Here is a 22,127-nt window from a genome sequence, read left to right as displayed (position 1 = left end):
GGGGAAATCCACTGCCACGATCCAGTCATCTCCCACCAGGTCCCACCTCCAACACTGGGGATTAGAATTAGACACGCGATTTGGGCAGGGACACAGATCCAACCCATATCAATACTGAATGGGAAAACTGAAAGCTTTTCCTCTAAGATCTGAAGCAAGGCAAGAATACACACTTTCACCTCTGTTATCCAACACAGTAGTGGAAAGCCTCCCTAGAGCAATCGGGTAAGAGAGAGAAATGAACAGTATTCAAATTGCAAAGGAAGAAATTACATTATCCTTGTTTGCAGATGATATGAGCTTACACTTGAAAAAAAAACCTAAAGACTTCAACGGAAACCTATTAGAACTGATCAACAAATTCAGTAAAGTTCCAGGACACAAAATCAACATACAAAAATCAGTAGCATTTCTGTATGTCAACAGTGAACAATCTGAAAAAGAAATTTTAAAAAGTAATCCAATTTACAAGTTACAAATAAAATAATATATATAGGAATAATCTTAACCAAAGAAGGGAAAGATCTCTACAATGAAAACTATGAAACAATGATGCAGGAAATTGAAGAGGACACCAGAAAATGGAAAGCTATTCCATGTTTATGGATTGGAACAATCAATGCTGTTAAAATGTCCATACTACTGCAAACAATCTACAGATTAAATGTAATCCCTGTCAAAGTATCAATGACATTCTTTACAGAAATAGAAAAATAATCCTAAAATTTATATGAAACTACAAAGACCCAGAATAGCCAAAGCCATCCTGAGCAAAAAGAACAAAACTGAAGCAATCACATTACCTGACTTCAAATTATACTACAGAGCTATGTAACCAAAACAGCATGTTACTAGCATAACAGATACATAGACCAATGGAATTGAATAGAGAACCCAGAAACAAATTCATACATTTACAGTGAACTCATTTTTGACAAACGTGTCAAGACTATACACTGGGGAAAGGACAATCTCTTCAATAAATGGTGCTGGGAAAACTGGATATCCATATGCAGGAGAATGAAAGCAGGCCCCTATCTCTTGCCATATACAAAAATCAAATCAAAATGGATTAAGAATTAAATCTAAGACCTCAAACTATGAAACTACTAAAAAAAAAAAGCATTGGAAAAACTCTCTAAGACGTTGGTCAGGACAAATATTTCTTAAGTAATTCCCCAGAAGCACAGGCAACCAAAGCAAAAATGGGACAAATAGGATCACATAGAGTTAAAAAGCTTCTTCTGCAGCAAAGGAAATTGTCAATGAAGTGAAGAGACAACTCACAGAATGGGAAAAAATATTTGCAAATCATCCATCTGACAAGGAATTGATAAAATATATTAATTCAAACAACTCAGTAGGAAAAAGTCTAATCTGATTATAAAATGCATGAAAGATCTGAATAGACATTTCTCAAAAGAAGAGATACAAATGGCACACAGGTATATGAAAAGGTATTCAACATCACTGATGATTAGAGAAATTCAAATCAAAACTATAACAAGGTATCACCTCACCCCAGTTAAAATGGCTTTTATCCAAAAGATAGGCAATAATACCAACAAGTAAGTGGAGAAAAGGGAACCCTTGTACACTGTGGGTGGAAATGTAAATTGGTATAACCACTATAGAGACCTATATGGAGTTCCTCAAAAACAAACAAACAAACAAACAATAACTAGAACAACCACATGACACACCAATCCTAGGTATATGCTAGGTATATGCCCAGAAGAAAGAAAATCCATATATTGAAGAGAGGTCTGCACTACCATGTTTATTGCAGGCAACCTAAGTGTTCATCAATAGACAAATGGATAAAGATAATGTTGTACACACACAAGAGAGTACTGTTCAGCCGTAAAAAAGAATGAATGAAGTTCTGTCATTTGCAACAACATGGATGGAACTACAGCACATTATTTAAAGTGAAATAAGCCATGCATTGAAAGACAAACTTCCCATGTTTTCACTCATTTCTAAAAGCTAAAAATTAAAACAATAAAATTCATAGAGAGTAGAAGGATGGTTACCAGAGGCTGGGAAGGGTAGTGGGAAGTGGGGAAGGGAATGGTTAATGGGTACAAAAACATAGATAGAATGAAGATCCAGTATTTGATAGCACAACAAGGTGACTATATTCAACAATAATTTATTGTTCATTTTTAAGTAACTAAAAGTATAATTGGAATGTTCATAATGCAAAGAAATGATAAATGCTTGGGATGATGGACATGACATTCACCTTGTGATTATTACATATTGTATGCCTGTATCAAAGTATCTCATGTACCCCATAAATATACACACTGACTGTGTACCCATACAAATTAAGGATAAAAATTAATTTTATTGTATTTTATTTTAATAAATGAGGTTTTATTTTGGCTCATGGTTCTGCAGGCTGTACAGGAAGCATAGTACCAGCATTTGCTTCTGGTGATGCTGGCACCAAAAATTAATTTTAAAAGATAATATGTTGTACTAAATAAGTTCTAATCAGTGACGGCAAGGATGAAATAGCTCTATATTTAGACCAATATATTTTGAAGAATTGGGAATATACGCCATCAGTTAAACTTACGTTACAGTTTTAGTGAAGATCCAGAAACTTAACATGCAGTGAGAAAGAAGAATATACTTACCTAGAAAGGCAGGCTTTAGTAACAGCACTGTGAAGATTTTCATTAGGATACTGTGACAGCCGACGAGAAATTCGCAACAGTTGTCTGGTAGAAAGTGAGGCCGCTAATGATTGCGCCTATCAAAAGACAAATGTATTGCGTTAAGAGTCTTGTTTCAACTTGCTAAAGTCCCTTTAGATGGATATTACAGCAGAATTCATTATTCCTGAAGGGGTAAGGCCAAAGTTAAAGCATGTGCTGTTAATTAATTACAAATAAAAATAAACAGAAACCAATTTACACTTAAAACATCTTTGAAGATAGTTTTTTAAAAATCTGTTTAAAGTATTTATCAATGAAATTTAATTAATGTATTTTAATTGTGCTAAGTTGGAGGCCGGAGGGGCAATGGGGGAGGGATGTTACATAACAAAGGTCACACTGGACTTAAGCTGTACGATTGACTATTCACTTTTTCTGCAGACACAAAGCCAAGGTGTTAAGATACCACGAAAATGCTTAAAGCTTTAAGCAAATCTGTGGTGTCTAAAAATAGCCAAAAAGAGTTGTAAGCTATTTAGGCTGTTGACCACAGAGGTGTCAACCAATTTGTCACTTGTGTTGCAGCTTGCTGTTTTGAATCCTTCCCCTATGCGGTCAGAATAATTTCACTTTGTTATCTTACATTTCCCAAAATTCCATGAATAGAGTTGCTAGTATAGAACTCAGGACAATGGTAAGTACTCAATAAATATTTGTTGAAATCCTTTTGGCAGGCAGCATAATATAATGGTAAAGTTTATAGGCTCTGGCATCAGGTAAGTCGGTATCCTATTTATTAGCTGTGTGACCTTGGCAAATTACTTAACCTTTCCAAGCCTCAGTTCCCTCACCTTTAAAATGGCAATAGTAATGCCCTCACCTTTAAGGTTGTTATGAAGGTTAAATTAGAAAATGATTCTAAAGTTCTTAGCACATGTCACACACATATGGGTGCTCAACAAATGGCAACAACTGTTATTTAAAAAGTCAGCCTCTTCAAAATGAAAACAAAAAAACCAGCAGAGAAAGGTGATGGGACCTACATATTAGCATATATTTAGTAAACAAGATTATTACTGGCCTAATTCCTAACTTAGATCAGCAGTATTAGAAGACAGTGATTTTCACTGAAAACCAGAGGACAGAAGCACTTTTGAAGCAACTGGACCTTTGGGAGGGCAAGGCAGGTCAGTATGAAATGTCACAGAGGGTGATAAGGGCAGTAAAGTGGCCCTGAGCACTCAAGGGCCTGGAGAAGGGGACTCTATGAAATTCACAAAGGGTTCAGAATGGATGAGGGGAGAATGTCAAAGACACACTGCACATTTGCTTGTTTTAATGTTCCACCTAAGGTCATCTCTGTATGTCCCAAAGAAGAAAAAAATTAATTTATCCTTCCTTGTGTATTTCACATCTCCATGAGATACTGGTCTGCTGTTAGTATTCTACTTCAGCTACAACATTAGTATTATATTTCCTTTGGGAATTAGCTTGGAAGAATGACCACCACATATCCTTTCTTCTATTAAAAAACACATTCTAAGTTTCAAAGAACTCATTTACAAGCAAACATTAGGTCCATTCTTGTTTTCAATTAATTTGCATTCCAGACATCGAGATAATATTCAAATATAATACATCATAAATTACAATTCAAAATAGTATATACTTCAATGCTAAAATAAGTGGAACAGTAGACAGCTGTTATAGGCAGTTAAAATATTCAAATAGGCACAAGAAATCCTCTGATCAAAGTCATGAAAGCAAAAGGAATGGAACCACAAGTAGAACATGAGGAACCAGGCCAGCTTTACTAGAAGGTCCTGCTGGAAGGCTTGCTCTCAAACAACAAAGACCTATGAAAGACACTCTGAGGGGTTTGGCTTTATTCTTAAAGGCACTAGGATTCTGCTATGTGTAAAGTCAAAACATGATTTTAGAATCAGGTTATTATTAGCCTACTTCCTAATTTAAATTAGCAGCAGTATAGAAAGTAGTTGAAGGACAGACAGAATTGAGACAGGAAACAGAAAGCTACTTCAATAATCAGCCTATAAAAGGAAAAAGTCCAACAGTAAGGTTATGGCAACAAGAATGGAGAGGTAGGATACAACAAACTTGGCAACTGACTTGCTATGAGAAAGAAAGATGTATTGAGGATAAAATTCAGGCAATACGATTGATATCAAAAGTCAAATATAACTCAGAAATTCCCATTTTTAATACCATGGACCATGGTATTTTAATACATAGGACCATGAAAAATTCCTATATTAATCATTAAAAATATTTGACAAGTAACTCCAACCAGAGGATTCTTATAAGAGTCCTGTTAAACCATAGGGTAATTTTTTAGGGTATAACATTCTAATCTCATTCTAAGCATGACACTGAATTCAGGTTTCACATTTCATTCCAGTGATCAATAAGGAATGCGCATATATTTGAACACCAATTCTCCAGTTCTTCTAGTTGAAAGCACCAAAATGCTTTGCAATAATAAGCAGAGTTGAGAAAATGAGAGATAAGCTTTATGTTGAGCCATTTAAGTGTTGAATAAAGGCTTTGGTAATCTCTGCTCTCACATTATTATCAATTAAAAATTGAGAGTATACTTTAAAAATTCCTAATGTATTTAACAGTTATAATATCAAATTTCTAACTGCAGTTTTATCTTGCAAAAAAAAGTGGGGGGGGGTGAAGATATGAAGCACATTCCCCTAGTTACCATGATTATACAGTTTAAGAGTACACCTCAAAGGGTTTGTTCATATTAGCATGATTAGAAATACTTCAGCTTAAAAACATAAAGGTTCTCATCAGAAATTATTAAACATTATTTTTCTATTCTTCATTTTTATAAAAGAATGAAAATGTAGCATGTTCTAAAGGAGAGAAAACTCTAGGGACAATCTGTTAATAAAATTTTAATCAATCAATTTATTCATGAATTCACCAAAGATTTAAGTGTCTATTATGTGCCAGGCAGCAGGACGGGAAATCGGAATAAAAGAACAAATAAGACAGTCTCAAGGAGTTCAAATAGCAACTGGGGAAATAAAAGTAAATTATAATACAACTGCGATAGGTCAACATCAGAAATATATGTCAAGTGTCATGAAAGCAGATTGGAGATATTGGTTACTGCTGCCTAAGGGGGCTGAGAGAGACTTAAGAGAAGACAGAAACGAAGGGACAACTGGATGGAGGGAAAGCACATTCTAGGCATTATCTAAGGCAGAGACATTTGAGGTATAGATGGGATTAGAAAATAGCAAGAAGCTAAGTGTGGGAAGAGCTGAGGAAGCTTCAAGAAAGTTTGTTGAAACTGAGGCTTGATGAGCAGCTTAGGATTAGAGAGAACTCAGCAGGCATGTTTAGCGGGCTGTCTTCAGTCTACAGGCAAAGAGAGTCAATCCCTTAATGGTTTTAAACAAGGGGAAGAACTTAGGAAATGGACTTGGGAAAGATCATTCCAGGGACAATACGGAAGATTCATCCATCCATTTATTTAACAGATACTTGTGGAATACATTACTAATCTCTAACTGTGTTCTCTGTAGTACTGCCAGCCTCTGGAACTTTGCACAGCAGGAACACTGTGCAAATCAGGAATAGTTACTGTGCAAAGTTCCAGATGCTGGGGAGACTACAGGGAACAAAGAAAAACCCCCTGCAATCCTGCAACTGAAATTTGAGTGAAGGAAGATAGACAACAAAAAATTAGTGAGTAAAACATACATTATGTCAAAGAGTAAGAAGCCCTATAAAGAACCTTAAAGCAGAAAGAGGGATAGAAATAAAATGGAATAGAAATTTGATTCTAGTGTGCTTCAGGAAGGCCTCACAGAAAAGGTGAGCACCTGAGCAAATCCCAAAAAGGAAAGTGAATAAACATGCAGCTATCCAGGGAAGAATAATCTAGGCAGAGGAAACCCCAAGTGGCAAAGGCCTTGGGGCAGGCACTAGTAAGTTCAAGGAACAACAAAGACACCAGTGTAGCTAAAAACAATGGGTAAAGGAGAAAGTATTTGGAATGAGGCCCCAGAGGGAGAATTAACAGGGGACCTGTGACAACCAGAAAGTGACCACCCTTATCCCCCCAAAAATCCGCATCCTGATCTCTGGAAACTGTCAATGTTACTTTCTATGGCAAAATTGACTTTGCAAATAAAATTAAGATAAGGATTTTGAGATGTGGAGACTATGTTGCACTATGTATGTGGACCCTAAATGCAGTCTTATATACCCTTGAAGGAGGGAGAAATGAGGGAGATTTGACACAAACACAGGGGAAAAGGTAATGTCAAGATGAAGGCAGGATTGATATGGTGAGTCCAATAGTCAAGGAATGCTGGCAGCCACCAAAACCCAGAAGAGGCAAGGAACGGATTCTCCCCTGAAGCCTCCGATGGAGTGCAGTCCTGCTGACACTTTGATTCCGGCTCAGTCAAACTGATTTCAGACTTTTGTTGTCCAGACAAAGAGAAAATATCTATTATCTTAAGCCATCAATTTATGGTAACTTGTTGCAACAAAAGGAAATTACTAGAGAGTCATGTGATGAATGAATTATTGATAAAGAAGGCAGTCAAGAGGATATAATATTCCAGGAGAAAGATTATGAAATCCACTACTAGGACAGTTACTGACAATAGATAAGAGAACAGATAAGACATCAAGATGCTAAACTGTTGAGATCTGTTTTCAGATTAAGTGAAGACAGCAGGAAAGCAAGGAATCAACAATGATGTCAAGGTTTCTAATTTAGTTAATTTGGCAGTTAGATTATTAACAAAGTCAGGAAATTAAATCAAGAATAGGAATAGATTTAAAGTGGAAAGACAGTTTAGTTGTATAAGATATGTGAATTTACAATGATCTCAGTGTATCCAGAGGAAAAGTTTAGTAAGCAGTTACTAAGAAGTAGATTCTTTACACATGTTTTTATCTTTAATCATTGAGACCATTTTATGAGATAGATGGTACTGTTCCCATTTTACAGATGAGAACACTGAGACTCACAGAGTTCAACATTGACAGCCCTTTATGTTTCTAATATGTCATCTGGGAATGGAGATACAAGTCAATCAGAAATGAGAAGTTAGAAGCTGAAGATAAAGATGTAGGTATTAACTTGTGGTAGGTACTTGAAGCTATTAGAATAGATAACACTGCTCAGCATAGGAGACAGAGGTGACAGAGAAGAACTCCCATGAACATGAAGTACTCTGCAGCTACAAGTTTCTTTCTACAACATCAGTGAGGAGCAGCTGGAAGAAATGTTAAAATCACGGAAACTGGAGTAAACCACATGCATAAAACAAAGGCATAGCATAAGGGATTCTGAAAAATAAAATATCAGCTTAAAAAACAGATTTTAAGCACTGAATTCTAAGAAAACCAGCAGCATGTCAACAACAGAAATCCTGTGGAAAAAGCCTAGACTTACCGTTGGATCTTGTGTTTCTCTGAGTTTGTGTGTAAATGATAATAATTTATCCAGAGTTTCCGGAGGTGCATTTGGGACCTATTTTTTGAGAGAGTTGAGGACAAACAGAAGAAATAAATTGGGATATGTGATCAATCAATCAGAAATTATGACTACTTAGCAAATACTATTAGAATTACATGTTTAGAAAAGTCATTCATTGTTGGTTACATATTTAACTTATAGATAAAGTTGCTTATTCAACCTCTTAGGAAACACTGAAACCCCTGCTTTCTCTTTAAGAATCAGGTAATTTAAACCAAGACACTCTTCTCCATATACAATTCTAGCACCAAGATAAAACTGAAGGGAGCCTTTAACACAATTTAAAACTGGCCCATAGTGTACCCATAAAGAACTTTTCATGTATCATCATTTCCTATTTTGTTAACTTCAGCATGGTATTTTAAGTACTAATTAGGTGTTTTCTTACTGAAACCAAGTTCCTTTATTTAGCAGCAATCTTACATACATATCTAAGTGATATAAGGTACATTTATTTAAAGAATGGATACTCAAGGTGTCCATTTTTCCAAAAACATGTAAAACACATACTTGAGGGCTATGATCAACATATCAATGAACTTGGAAGAGCAACTGCCCAAATAACACATATCAATTGCTTTTAACTATAATAAACTTCAATTAAGTACTTCATTAAGCTATAAGCAATTTTGTTTAAGGAATAACAAATTTAAGGTTTTAATTTTAAAAGATCAAAAAAAGATATTAAAACAATGACTAGGACAGTGTGACAATTTCAGAAGAATACTGCTTAGGGTTTCATTGGTCATATAAGTAGTTAGAATTTTTTTAAATGCTAAGTCCTAGTCCACATATACTTTCTTTCATTTATTCTTTAAATCAATCCTATGATGTAATAAATAGTATTATCCCCATTTTTAGATGAGGAAGCTATGACTAAGTAATTTACTCAAGATCTGGAAACTGATAAGTAGCGGATTTCACATTGAGAGCCAAGTAGTTAAACTCTAAAACCTATGCCTTTATTTACAACCATGCTTACAAGACCTACAATTAATAAGATCATTCAGATGTTTCAAAGGGAATAAATGTATTTAAATAGAAAGTTAATAATTAGTGATCGAGACAAGTACTGTCCAATAGAACCTTCTATGATGATGAGCATTGTATTTATACTGTTTAATATGGTAGCCAAAAGCTCCCATGTGGATACTGAGTACTTGAAAAGTGACTGAGAAACAGAATTTTTTTTTTTTTTTTGAGACAGGGTCTCATTCTGTCACTCAGGCTGGAGTGCAGTGGTGTGATTTCGGCTCACTGCAACCTCCACCTCCCAGGTTCAAGCAATTCTCCTGTGTCACCCTCCTGAGTAGCTGGGATTACAGGTGCACACCACCACGCCTGGCTAATTTTTTGTATTTTAGCAGAGACAAGGTTTCACCATGTTGGCCAGGCTGGTCTCGAACTCCTGAGCTCAGGTGATCCTCCTGCTTTGGCCTCCCAAAGTGCTGGGATTACAGGTGTGAGCCACCACACCTGGCCAAATTTTTTAAAAATTAATTTAACATGGTCAGGCGTGGTGGCTCACGCCTATAATCCTAGCACTTTGGGAGGCCGAGGTGGGCAGATCAATTGAGGCCAGGAGTTCAAGACCAGCCAGGCCAACATGGTGAAACCCTGTCTCTACTAAAAATCGAAAAATTAGCCACGTGTGGTGGTGTGTACCTATAGTCCCAGCTACTTGAGAGGCTGAGGTGGGAGACTTGAACCCAGGAGGCAGAGGTTGCAGTGAGCCGAGATCACACCACTCCAGCCTGGGCAACAGAGCAAGACTTAGTCTCAAACAAATAGTAATAATAATAATAATAATTTAACATGTCTAGCGCTACTGCATTGAAGAGTGCAGTTCTAAAACTCTAAAAGTGCTAACCACAATGCTTGATTAAGGCACACATTGAAATAATGAATTACACACACGAGAAGTCATCAAAGTACTAATCAGGCAAGTACAGGATACATTACAGTCTTGAGAGACCAGGACTACTTACTACTTATGGGTCTGGCCTCCCTTTATAATAGGGACTTAAAATAGTCACCTTTGACTAAATAGAAAAATAAAAGGGATTCTAAACTGGCCTCCACCTGAGGAAAGAGGCGAGACAGGCCACATCTGTGGTTCTTAGTGTGTGGTTCCCAGACCAGCAGCATCAGTATCACCTGAGAACTTGTTAGAAATAAAAAGTTTAATATACCATCCCAGATCTACTGGCTCAAAAACTATGGAGATAGAGCCCAGAAACCTGTGTTCTACCAAGTCCTCCAGATGATGCTGAAAAATGTGGAAGTTTAAGAACCACTGACCTTCACCACTATATGAGGAAATTTGGGAGTAAATGGGAAGAAAAAGCTAAAAATGTCTAACTCTACTTCGGCCTGTATCAGAGTGCCTTAAAAAGAGATCAGCTGTAGAAAATAGACTGAGATTGGCTTTCTTCTTACCTTTTCCTTAATTACTTGGATTTCTTCACTTTTCACAAGTGGTTTCATGTGATGGAAAAAGAACATGGTTAAGAATTCTGGTCCCAGCCACTGGTGTGTTGTGCTTCCGATAATAGGGGGTTCTGCCAAGGCGATGATTCTGAAGGAGGGATGGATAGGAAAAATGGATCTAAAATAGGAAAAAAAAAATAATAACATATCTTTCCTGTAAGAAATTAGATCATGGTAACTAAAGTCCAGGCAATGTTAGGGTTACCATGCTGTTAATAATGTCAATGTTATTATCCAAAGAGTTAGCTTTGAAAAAAAAAAAGTCAGGACATTCTAAGAACCTAAGATCAAAACAAACAGAAATCACCTACTGCTAGTAAATGTTGTACAATAACCACTCATGAAACTCCAGCCCTGGCACAAACCACTGCTTTTGATATACTGTTATGCCTACAACATATTTTCTCCATAGTGTCTTGAAATAAAATCCCACCCAGTTCACATTCATTATATAGACCATCTTTATTCCTTTAAAAGCCCTTCAGAATCTCCTGTCTCACAAGGAACCCACTCTATGTCCATCAGAAAGACCAAGAAGCACAATTCAGGACAAGGAGACTTTATAGTACAGAAAATGTAAGAAACATAAAGGGTTAGATTGAATTTAAAATTTAGATTGGGAATAAGAACACTTAAGCCTTAAAAAGGCAGAGAAAATAAAACCTTTATAGAATGCACTCTTTTGTGATTTTTATAGGAAAGTTACGATTTTAAAGTGATCTCTTTTAAAATTCTCTGGCAGGGAAACTGAGGAAGCATGTAAATTTTCTAGGACACACAGAGGAGTAAGATAAGACTTCCTTTGGTTTGTGAAATGATATGAGTTAATTTTGGAAAAACCAGAAACCCCGTATCAGAATCTTAATCATGTGGGTAATACTGTCCATTTTTATCAATTCTACTCAAAAACCCAGCAGAAATATGTTTTTTTGAGGGTAATACAGTTCTTGCTAAGAGAAAGGAGAGATAAAATATAAACACTTGCCAAGAGCTTCAGAGAAACAAAAATATAGGTACATAACTACCATTTCACCATTAACTATAACATTATATTAGAGCCCAAAAGTTAAGTGACTAAGCAACTAGAATACCAGGAGGTAGGACACAATCGGAAAGAATCAGATGAGTACTCTGAAGAGTTAAGACCAAGTACCAACAATACAACAGGCAGGTCTACCAAGTCCCTGACAGCGTGATTTGTAATTTTAGACGCCATATCATCATTTGAAAACAAGGGAAAACCAATTTTTAGAAATTGGTCACATGAAAGACCTAGATGAAATGAATTCACAAAAGTTACCAGATATAATTTCAATTCTCTAGGTAGAAAGAAAAAGGTTCATTTGCAGATGTTTTAGCAGGGTCTGGGGGAGTGAGCTGTGCAAAAGTGTTGTTCTGGAAAAAGGGGGAAGGATAACAACATGGACAGTGCCTGAAAGTCCAGAGGATAGCACAATCGCTCAAGATTGCTAGTAATTAGACAGCCACGTGACAGAAACTGGACACAGAAAATCCTGTGAGGGAAAGCCAGAGAGGGAGGTTTTTCCATTTTTCACTTCTGCTAAGTGGTTTGCTGTAATCCTGAAAACTGCCATAAAGCCCAGCAACAGATGCTGGATGTATCCTTGATCCTCCTCTCTCCTAGTTAGGACCAAAAAAAGGTAGGAGAGAAAGAGCATGGTTTGGCTACCCAAAATTAAAGCTGCAGATGTAGTTTCTCACTTAAGATAGTGAAGGATACCAAATCAGGGAATAAACAAAGTCAAAATACAACAGGCAAGCCAAAAGGGGAAGTCTAATTTATATCTTTAAACCAGCAGATCAGGAAGCCAGGTACCACAGTGGAGCTGTAAAATTAGGACTAAAAGAGCAACTAAAATGAGAGCATGCTAAATGGTTTACATTTAAAGGTGATGGTCATTTGCTGGCACATATATTGCCAATAGCTTGCTTTTTAGTATTGATTCCAGCAGGGTACTTGAGTAAGCTGGCCAAATTTGAAGAAGACAGTTTCTAAGAGAGCTGATAGGTTAGGCAGAGAAGGGTGTACAATGATTATAAAAACAGTCACCAAACTACTGAATAACAGGATGAGAAGGGCTTTTTTGTTTGCTACGTTCTCCCTAAAGGCTTCCTTACATACAAATAGGTTACACGGGAAGTCATTTCCTGATGATGCTAGCTAGGTTCCGCAAGCCTGAAAGTTAGAGAGCAGAGGATCTGCCGTATACTTAAGGGGATGTGATAAACTGGTGGATAATACAAAGACCGAAGAAGTGATAGATAATGAAAAAATTATGAGATAAGTGCCATTACAATTTAAAATTAAGGTTAGGTTTCATTTTACTAAAATTTTAGCAACAACAACAAAAAAACGAAACTACAGACATGGCTTAATTTCAGATAAAAAGATATTATTTCCTAAAGATTACAGATTTAGAGAGCAAACGAATCATTTAAAACGATTTTTAAAATAAAAATATTGAGGTCAATATGTTTGTCTGTGGGCATAAGTATGAGTTTTTGTAAAGTACTTTCTGATGCTTCTCAGCAGTAAAAAGGAACAAACTGTCAATGTACAAACAACATGGATGATCTCAAAACACTTCAGCTATATGAAAGAAGCCAGACAAAAAAGAGCACACACTGTGTGACTCCATTTATATAAAAGTCTAGAAAATGTGAGCTCTACATAATGACCAGAAGCAGAACCCTGGGGATGAGATAGGAGGGTAAAAGGGACAGGAGTCAGGGATAACAAAGGGGTCTGAGGACACTTTGAGGATTATAGATACATTCATTATCTTGATATTGGTGATGGTTTCATGGGTATTTATAAATATTAAAAATTATCAAATGGTGCACTTTAAATATGCATAGTTTATTGTATGTCAATCATACTTCAATGGAGCTTTTAATAAAATAAAAAAAGACTTCAAAAATCTCCAGTTTTTAAAGTGAATCCTATGGTACATTTTCATTGAATTTGTATATTGGGGAACCTGAAAGAATAATCCGGAAGGTTTCTGTAAAGACCTCAATCATGAGCTAGAACAGATTTCATCATTAGTTTTCCATACTAGTTTCAATTTAGAACTTAGAGTTATACAGTTCTGTACACAGACCTTATTTCCCCTTTTTCCTGTGCAGTGTAGCAAATTGCATGAATACATTCCTTATGCATCTTTATACCACCGAGGGTATAGTGTAATACTTGGGGAAGAGAGCAGATGCTAAATAAATGAATGTATATTGCTATTGTTAATGACCATCAGTGCTATTAACTTTTTGAAGATCTTTGGTGGGAAGGACAAACAAAGATAAGTAATAAGAACTGAACTTACGGTGTCCCAGCCAAAAGCTAGTCAAACTTGGTCCTGAATAAATATGTAAGAAGTACATTCTCTCAATCAGGGCAAACTCAAAACATAAAATAACAAATGATTATATCATTTACAGGCAAAGGGTTTCAAATGGTTCCTTGACCACAAAAATGTTCAGAAAAAAATTATTTTCAAAATCAGAATTTCCTTAAGGCTTTTTGTTTTGAAAATCAAACACAAAGACTTGGGCATAAAATCCTGCATCTATCTAGAATTTTTTTTTTTTTTAATTTATATGGTCTGATTTGCTTGCAAAGAAATAATAAGATTTCTAGGAAGCTAGGAGATAGTGCTTGAATTCAGTCTTCAATTATGGGAACAGTAAAAGGGTTGAGAGAATATAACCGATCAAGGATTGTGCTCAAATGTCCAGTTATGTTCACCACTAAGACTGAGAGATTATAAACTGTTTTCAGTGTTCAATAGCAACAAATATAAAGGAAATATTTAAGAAAAATGCAAAAACACTGGAGCATATATAAGTACATCTAGGACTAGGCCACTAATCTTTATTGTTTCCCCCAGATAACCAGAAGCCCTTTCTTGGCAGTATGAACTGTTAATAACAGAAACTCTCAACCCCCTCATTTATGGTCTGGCCAACAGCAGGAAAAGACATATTTAGCATCCTATAGTATTTATACTCCCCCTTTCCCTAAAGAAGTTTTTCTCATCAAAGGAAGGAGTTCTATTTTGGTCTCTATTTCCTGAGAGAAATACAGGCATAGTATCTGGTGTCTGTGGCCATCACACTATATCTAACCACCACGTCCACAGCATTCCTGGTGTCTTATAATACGAAGAAAGAAGACTCTAACCCTTCTAAGGGCATGTTAGGCATGTGATTACCTGCAGAGAATATAAAAGCCTGTAGAGCACTCCAGAGATGACCAAGATGTATAGTCTTGGTGAGAATTACTACACAATGAAGGTTGGCAAAGGAGTCAAATATAATTGTTTAGAAACTGGGTTTCACACTATAAAGCTGAAAGGGTTAGTAACCCACTGCTAGAAGCTGTTAATTTTGAGACCCTCAGTTAATAGACTTTGTCATTAAAAGGCATCAAAGTATTCCTGATTACTAGGTTCACATAAGGAAACATTGCTAGCTCAGAAGGTCAACTAAAACTGGATTAATAGAGTTACCTTTACCTGAGTTTCCTCTCTGAAAGTAGAAGAGGTATCTAAATTTACCAGCTGGGTCTAGAAGTAAAGAAGCTCTTAAATCTGTCTTGGCCTTGGAAAGGGCTAGAGGAATGTCAGAGAAGGTTTCACAGAGGACATCACTCTTACAGGAAGAGCAGAAGTTTGCTGTGCTGGTCCTGAGAGGTGAAAGACGAGGCTGATAAGGCAAGCATGTATAGATACTGGCCCTAAACACTGTAGGCGACAGAAACCACTGAAGGACTTAAACAGTGATGTGATCAAATTTACAGATCAGACAATTTAAACTTGTATCCTATGTGTGTGGAGAGGAAGGGGTTTCATTCACTAAGTTAAGGTACTTAAGAGGAATAGCAGGTTTGTAGAAATGAGTTCAAAGTGTCTCTAAGACACATTAAGGACAGACATCTAGTAGTCAGATGGCACTTAGGAGAGAAAACTAAATTGGAAAGTGCTTTTAAAGAATGCTCAGTCTATTGGCTGGGTGCAGTGTCTCATGCCTGTAATCCCAGCACTTTGGGAGGGTGAGGAGGGAGGACTGCTTCGGGCTAGGAATTCAAGAACAGCCTGGGCAACATAGAGAGACCCCCATCTCTACAAAAATAAATTTTTAATTAGTCTGGTGTGGTGGTGTGCACCTGTAGTTCCAGCTATTCACAAGGAAAGCTTGAACCCAGGAGTTTGAGGTTGCAGTCAACTATGATAGCACCACTGCATCTCAGCCTGGGTGAAAGAGTGAGACCCTATCGAAAAGAAAAAAGAAAAGAAAACAAAACAAAACAAAAGAGGGGAAGGGGAGAGGAGAGAAGGGGAAGGGAGGAGAGGGGGAGGGGAGGGGAGTGAAGAGAGACAGAAGAAAAAAAAAGAATGCTTAGTATATCAATGACACATAAGGATATAAGAGTGACTGACACTGCCCAAGGAAAAGAAAAGGTCAAGGAGAAAACCCTGGGAGCTACCAGTTTAAACAGTATTTGAAACCTTTTCCAACCTCTCAAGGCACAGTTACTAGTCAATTTGTCTTCTGTGTTCCCACAGCGTTTTATACAGACCTGCAGTCTAACACTAAAAAACTGCATTGTGTTTATTTATATATCTGTCTTCATGTGTGGTATACCACAGATGGCAGCAAGTGTGTCATCTTGGAGCTGATCCTCAAAAAACATTTCATCTGAAGGAAAGAATGAAGCACTAAGCACTGCTAACACTCAATAACAAATAGTTACACTCGCCAAATCCGTTATCTCCAATCATCAGTCTGTAGAGAAGATCATCTGGGCACCATTCTGGGAGCCTAGAGAGTGAAAGACTCCATGGATCACCATTACAACATTCATGTTCAAAAACACCATCCAGTCGCTACAGTCGGAACAAGAGCTTTAAAGCCAACTCTCAGGAAGCATTATTCTACAAATTAGTAGAAGTTGTCTGAAGAGTGCTGATCCCCTGGAGGTAGATTTATTTATTTGTACAAGACTGTAGAAGCTGTTCTTTCTGTTAGGCATCTGCAACTGATACACCACCCCTGAGCACTGACCATCCCCAGCCTCCACAACGCTTCCTCTTAAAAAGGAAAACAAAAACCTTCCCTGTCATTCTACCTTTGACCTCTTTCTCTCTCTCAAAATCTTCCACAAAAAAGCATTAATATAAGTAAATAAAATAAAAGCTGAGTTTCTTTAAAGACTATTAGAAATAATCCCTTTGCTAAAATTCAGTTCTGTGATTAAGTACAGAAATGAAAGGACAGACAATGTGGGTCATAAGTTTCTAATGTGGAATTCAAATGCTACTGCCAAAAGTGATATATTAGCTATGACCAGCATATGGGATCAACATATGCTAGATAATGGGTCATATTACTTATAAGAACAACTCATGAAGTAAAGTAATTTCCTCACTGAGTACAAATTTGCTGCTTTTGCACTGTGCTGTGTCTTTTAGTCAAGCTGTCAGTTTTCTACTCAATAAACACAGTCCTGAAAGAAGTACTGCCAAGCAGCTTAAGAGAAGAATCTAACCTATTATAACCCTAAAAAAGAACATATTTATTCTCCGGAAGACAAAAATAAGTCACAGAATTAAATTAAGGCTAAGCAAAGGTAAAAAATTTACCAACAATCCATACTATCAGAAAGAAGCAGATTCTGTAACATGACTGTGTTTAACAACAAAATTAAGGAAATGGTGTGTTTCTCAGGTAAAAGAAAAACTACTGATAAGGAAAGGGATTTGGCTTTCAACTGTTAGAAATATTCAGACAACAAAGAAGAATCATTGTTAGGACATCTCACCTCTGAAAAGTTAAGGACGGACCAAGATACTGACAGAACATAATAGAGAAAATAAAATAAAATTAGAAGTTCTGCCCAGGAAGCTCAACATACATCTAAATAATAAAAGGTACAAGAAAAAAGAACACAGGAAACTGAGTAAGTGGGAGTGGAGAGAGATCTAAGATGATGTAGGAGCTACAAGTATAAAGAGCCACAAGCCCAGATTAGAGTTCATCAGAATATACCATGGGAGAAACATGAAACTGACAGAAAGGCCAGGAGTGGTGGCTCATACCTATATTACCAGCACTTTGGGAGGCCAAGGCAGGAAGATCCCTTGAGGTCAGCAGTTTAAGACATGCCTCAGCAACACAGTGAGACCGCTCCAAAAAAAAATGGGAAAAACAAAAACAAAAACAAAACAAAACAAAACAGGTGTGGCGACGTGCAACTGTAGTCCCAGCTACTTGGGAGGCTAAGGCGGGAGGATGGTTTGAGCTCAGGAGTTCAAGGCTGCAGTGAGCTAAGATCGTGCCACTGCACTCAAGTCTGGTTGTCAGAACATGACCCTGTCTCAAAAAAAGACAGAAAAGAAAAAAAGAAATTGATAGAAGATGGAATTGATAAATATCAAGTGTGCCTGAATGTGCTGAGGGGAGATTTAGACAATAAGGGAAGTGTTTGGGATGAAAAACACAGCAATATATACATAGAAACAGTCACTTTCTCCTCAATGCTCCCATACAGTATTATACAGACCTTTATTCTAACACTTAAAATTACATTGTAATTACTGATTTACATATCTGTCTCTCTTCATATGTAGTAATTAACTTCAGGAAAAAACAAGATGTACACAAGAAAGGAAAATGATTGTTGTATAGTAAACTGCTTAAGTGGGTACAGCTCTTAGGTTGTCATAATAATGTAAGCATTGAATAAAGTTCTAAACAAAATTATTACATAACTCTTTAGGAAGAATGAGGGATAGAAGTGTGCACGTGTAATGAGGCAAGAGGTGGTAAAAAGCTAAACATTAACTGTCCATGTAGAAATCAACAGATTATTCCTAACACTAAAAATAAATCAAGAAATATCAATGAAAGTACACTGTTTAGTGACATAGAAGTTAATACCAAAAGAAAGACCTAAAGGTTGAAAGTAGTAACCCCTGGGGAGTAAGATGTGGGAAATGGGAGACTGTCAACCAATCAATCTATGACAGGGGATGGTATTTTTCATAAAATACTTTGAAAAACTATCTGGCTCAAGTTCCACGCATGTTTAACAGTGGTAAAAATTCAAATGAAAATTTTTAAAAAGCAAATGAAAGAAGGCATTGCTATGATCTCTCTCCACTTTCTCCCAGTGACCTCTGGAAATAGAGCTAAGACTAGTCTGTATTCACGAGGGAGACATAAATCCATAGTGATGAAGGCGGAAAACTTTGAGAAGAAAGTACTATTAACCACTCTGAGCCAAACCCTGAACATGATGCTCAGGGCCACCCAGTTCCTGAAAGTATTTTCATTTGTAAAACTGCCTGTGACCATTAGAGAACTTGGGTACTTTTCATAGAAAAGGGTTGTCATTTCCTGGACATTTGGAGACAAGTACAATGCTTCTGATGTCCTAAGAGAAACTGCCAGGCAGGCATGCTGTGAGCTATTGCAAAATTGCTTTGATTCATCCCTCTGAAAATATAAACTGTTCCATGACCCGTGATTCACATGCAAATAATGTGCCAAAGCTGACTGCTGTAAACCAAAGTTATGATATGCAAAGGATCTCTAACTTGCCTCCCTAAACACTCAACCAACCATTTGCCATTCTAGAAGACTTTGATAATGTATACCTCTGAAGTAAAAGCAGCTATGTAATCAAGTGAATTTTTAGTGACTTGCACAGAGATAGGGAGGAATTTAACATTTCTCCTATTGGAAAAAATTCCAAGAAATTTTTAAATAAATTTATTCTTAAAATACAAACAATAATAAATACACTTAATTATCTTTTACTGGATTTAGATGTTTTAAATATGGCAGTAAACCCTTTGAGTGGTAAGACAGCTTCAATTAAACAGACAGATTAAGTGATGAGGAGTTCCTCTGTATGCCAGTCTCTAATTCTGTTAAAATATCTGTGGAAATGTAGCAAGATAGAAAATAACATATTTGTCAAACTTCATTCTATACAGTATGCAGCTGAAAGAAATATTTTCCTTCAAACTTTTTGTTTTGAAAATTTTTTTAACTCACAGAAAATGTCAAAAATAGACTACAAATACCCATATATCATTCACCTAGATATTGCTAACTGTTAAGATTTTACCACATTTGTGTTCTCACTCTGACTCAATATTTCTCTCTCTTTCTCTATGGTATGTCTGTTTGTACACACACATACATGTCTTTTTTCTGAAATATTTGGAAGTTGTATACATTTTTTTTTTTTTACTTTATCTCTTAAGTATCTCAACATGCATATCGTAAGAATAGGAATATTCTCCTTCATAACCACAATATCACTATCATACTTAAGGAAATTCGTAATTCAATATCATATAATATAGTCCAATTTAAACTTTTCTAATTATTTTATAGCCGTTTTTATTTTGTTTTCTCCTCCAGGACCCAGTCAAGTCTCACCATTGCATGTGATTGTTACATCTCCATAAGAAATGTTTAAATAAGCTACAATGGGTAATCTGATATCAGATGGCATACTCCAGCAATACTGATGACCTCCTTGGAGGATAAGCCCAGTTAATTGTGGGCCTAGCTTTAGTTTTGTTGAGAGAATGCAAAATATGAGGTCAAAACTGAACTGACAGGGCAACAGAGGAAAGACAACCTTCTTAAAACCAATGTTCTTTAAAACATTTAAACGCTTATTTAAAAGTAAGGCTGAAAAGTAAAACCACAATGAGATACCACCTTACTCCTGCAAGAATGGCCACAATTAAAAAGCCAAAAAATAATAGATGTTGGCATGCATGCGGTGAAAAAGTAACACTTTTACACTGCTAGTGGGAATGTAAATTGGTACAACCACTATGGAAAACAGTACGGAGAGTCCTTAAAGAACTGAAAGTGGACTACTATTTGATCCAGCAATCCCACTACTGGGTATCTACCCTCCAAAAAAGATGTCATTATATGAAAAAGATACATGCAAATGCATGTTTATAGCAACAGAATTTGCAGTTGCAAAGATATGAAGTGCCTAGCAATCAACGAGTGGATAAAGGAAATGTGATACACACACACACACACACACACACACACACACACACACACCATGGAATACTACTCAGCCATAAAAAGGAATGAAATAATATCTTTTGCAGGAACTTGGATGGAGCTGGAGGTCATTATTCTAAGAGAAGTAACTCATGAATGGAAAACCAAATTTCGCATGTCATCACTTACAAGTCAGAGCTAAGCTATGAGGACACAAAGGCATAAAAAAGATATGATGGACTTTTGGAACTCGGGGCAGGGAAGCTTGGAGGGGGGCGGTGAGGGATAAAAGACCACATATTGGGTACACTGCTCAGGTGACAGGTATACCAGAATCTCAGAAATCACCACGAAAGAACTTATCCATGTAACCACAAACCATCTGTGCCCCAGAAACTATTGAAATAAAAAAATTTTTTAAAAAATCACTGTTGGCTGGGAACGGTGGCTCACGCCTGTAATCCCAGCACTTTGGGAGGCCGAGGCAGGTGGATCACAAAGTCAGGAGATAGAGACCATCCTGGTTAACACAGTGAAACCCCATCTCTACTAAAAAATAAAAAAAATTAGCTGGGCATGGTGGCAGGCACCTGTGGTCCCGGCTACTCGGGAGGCTGAGGCAGAAGAATGGCATGGACCTGGGAAGCGGAGCTTGCAGTAAGCCGAGATTGCGCCACTGCACTCCAGCCTGGGCGACAGAGTGAGACTCCGTCTCAAAAAATAAATAAATAAATAAATAAATAAATAAATAACTGTCATATTAACAACAAAAAAAGCAAATAAAACAGCTGACACTAGGTTTAAAAAAAAAAAAAAGTAAGGCTGAGAGTACAGAGTACACCTTGGAGAGCAACCCCAAATTTTAAGAAATGCCAAAGTAGTGGCATATCCAGGACACCAAATTATTAAACTGTTCAAAGTTATCTTGGCATTATTCTAGGTTTGGAAAAATAATAAAACGTATTATTTTTCACTTAACAATAACCTAACAATAGGAATAATGGACCCCAAATTACCTCTTCTGTAGCTGTTCATCAGACAGTTGCAGCTCCTCTTTTAAACGCATATACCTGTCTTCTCTCAGCAGCCTAGAACCATCATAGAGGCTTAGCTCTCGATCATGGATTAACCTAACACGATAAGAAAAAAGTCTGAAAATAAATTAATCTGTTTTGACCACTGAAGTTTTTAGAGGCAGAATCAGTCAGCCAACATTCTATTATTGCTGGCAATTGAGTCTAATAATTTTGTTAGATGGACCTTTCAAAATTTCAAATTGGCTAGTGCTGTTATACTTGGCAAAACTGTTGGTTTCTCTACCAGAGGGCAGCAGTCATAAATACCTAATAGGGATATGAAAGAGGGGG

General features: G+C 36.7%; 1 protein-coding gene across 2 annotated transcripts in view; it reads right to left on the bottom strand.

Moving 5' to 3' along the window:
* The window catches only part of VWA8 (von Willebrand factor A domain containing 8), a 390,434-nt gene that overhangs the window by 247,244 nt on the left and 121,063 nt on the right, over positions 1–22,127 (bottom strand). The window contains exons 14-17 of one of the 2 annotated variants that reach the window (XM_023208911.1): positions 21,777–21,890; positions 10,645–10,783; positions 8,122–8,199; positions 2,649–2,764 (exon numbers count right to left, since the gene is read on the bottom strand). In XM_023208911.1, coding sequence (XP_023064679.1) covers positions 2,649–2,764; positions 8,122–8,199; positions 10,645–10,783; positions 21,777–21,890 — 447 coding nt within the window. Of the gene's footprint in view, positions 1–2,648; positions 2,765–8,121; positions 8,200–10,644; positions 10,814–21,776; positions 21,891–22,127 lie in introns of both variants that reach the window. The other variant, XM_023208909.2, reaches the window with a different exon arrangement.

Source organism: Piliocolobus tephrosceles, chromosome X (assembly GCF_002776525.5).
Source record: "Piliocolobus tephrosceles isolate RC106 chromosome X, ASM277652v3, whole genome shotgun sequence".
Classification (NCBI taxonomy): domain Eukaryota; kingdom Metazoa; phylum Chordata; class Mammalia; order Primates; family Cercopithecidae; genus Piliocolobus; species Piliocolobus tephrosceles.
This window is presented reverse-complemented; position numbering and strand designations above follow the sequence as displayed.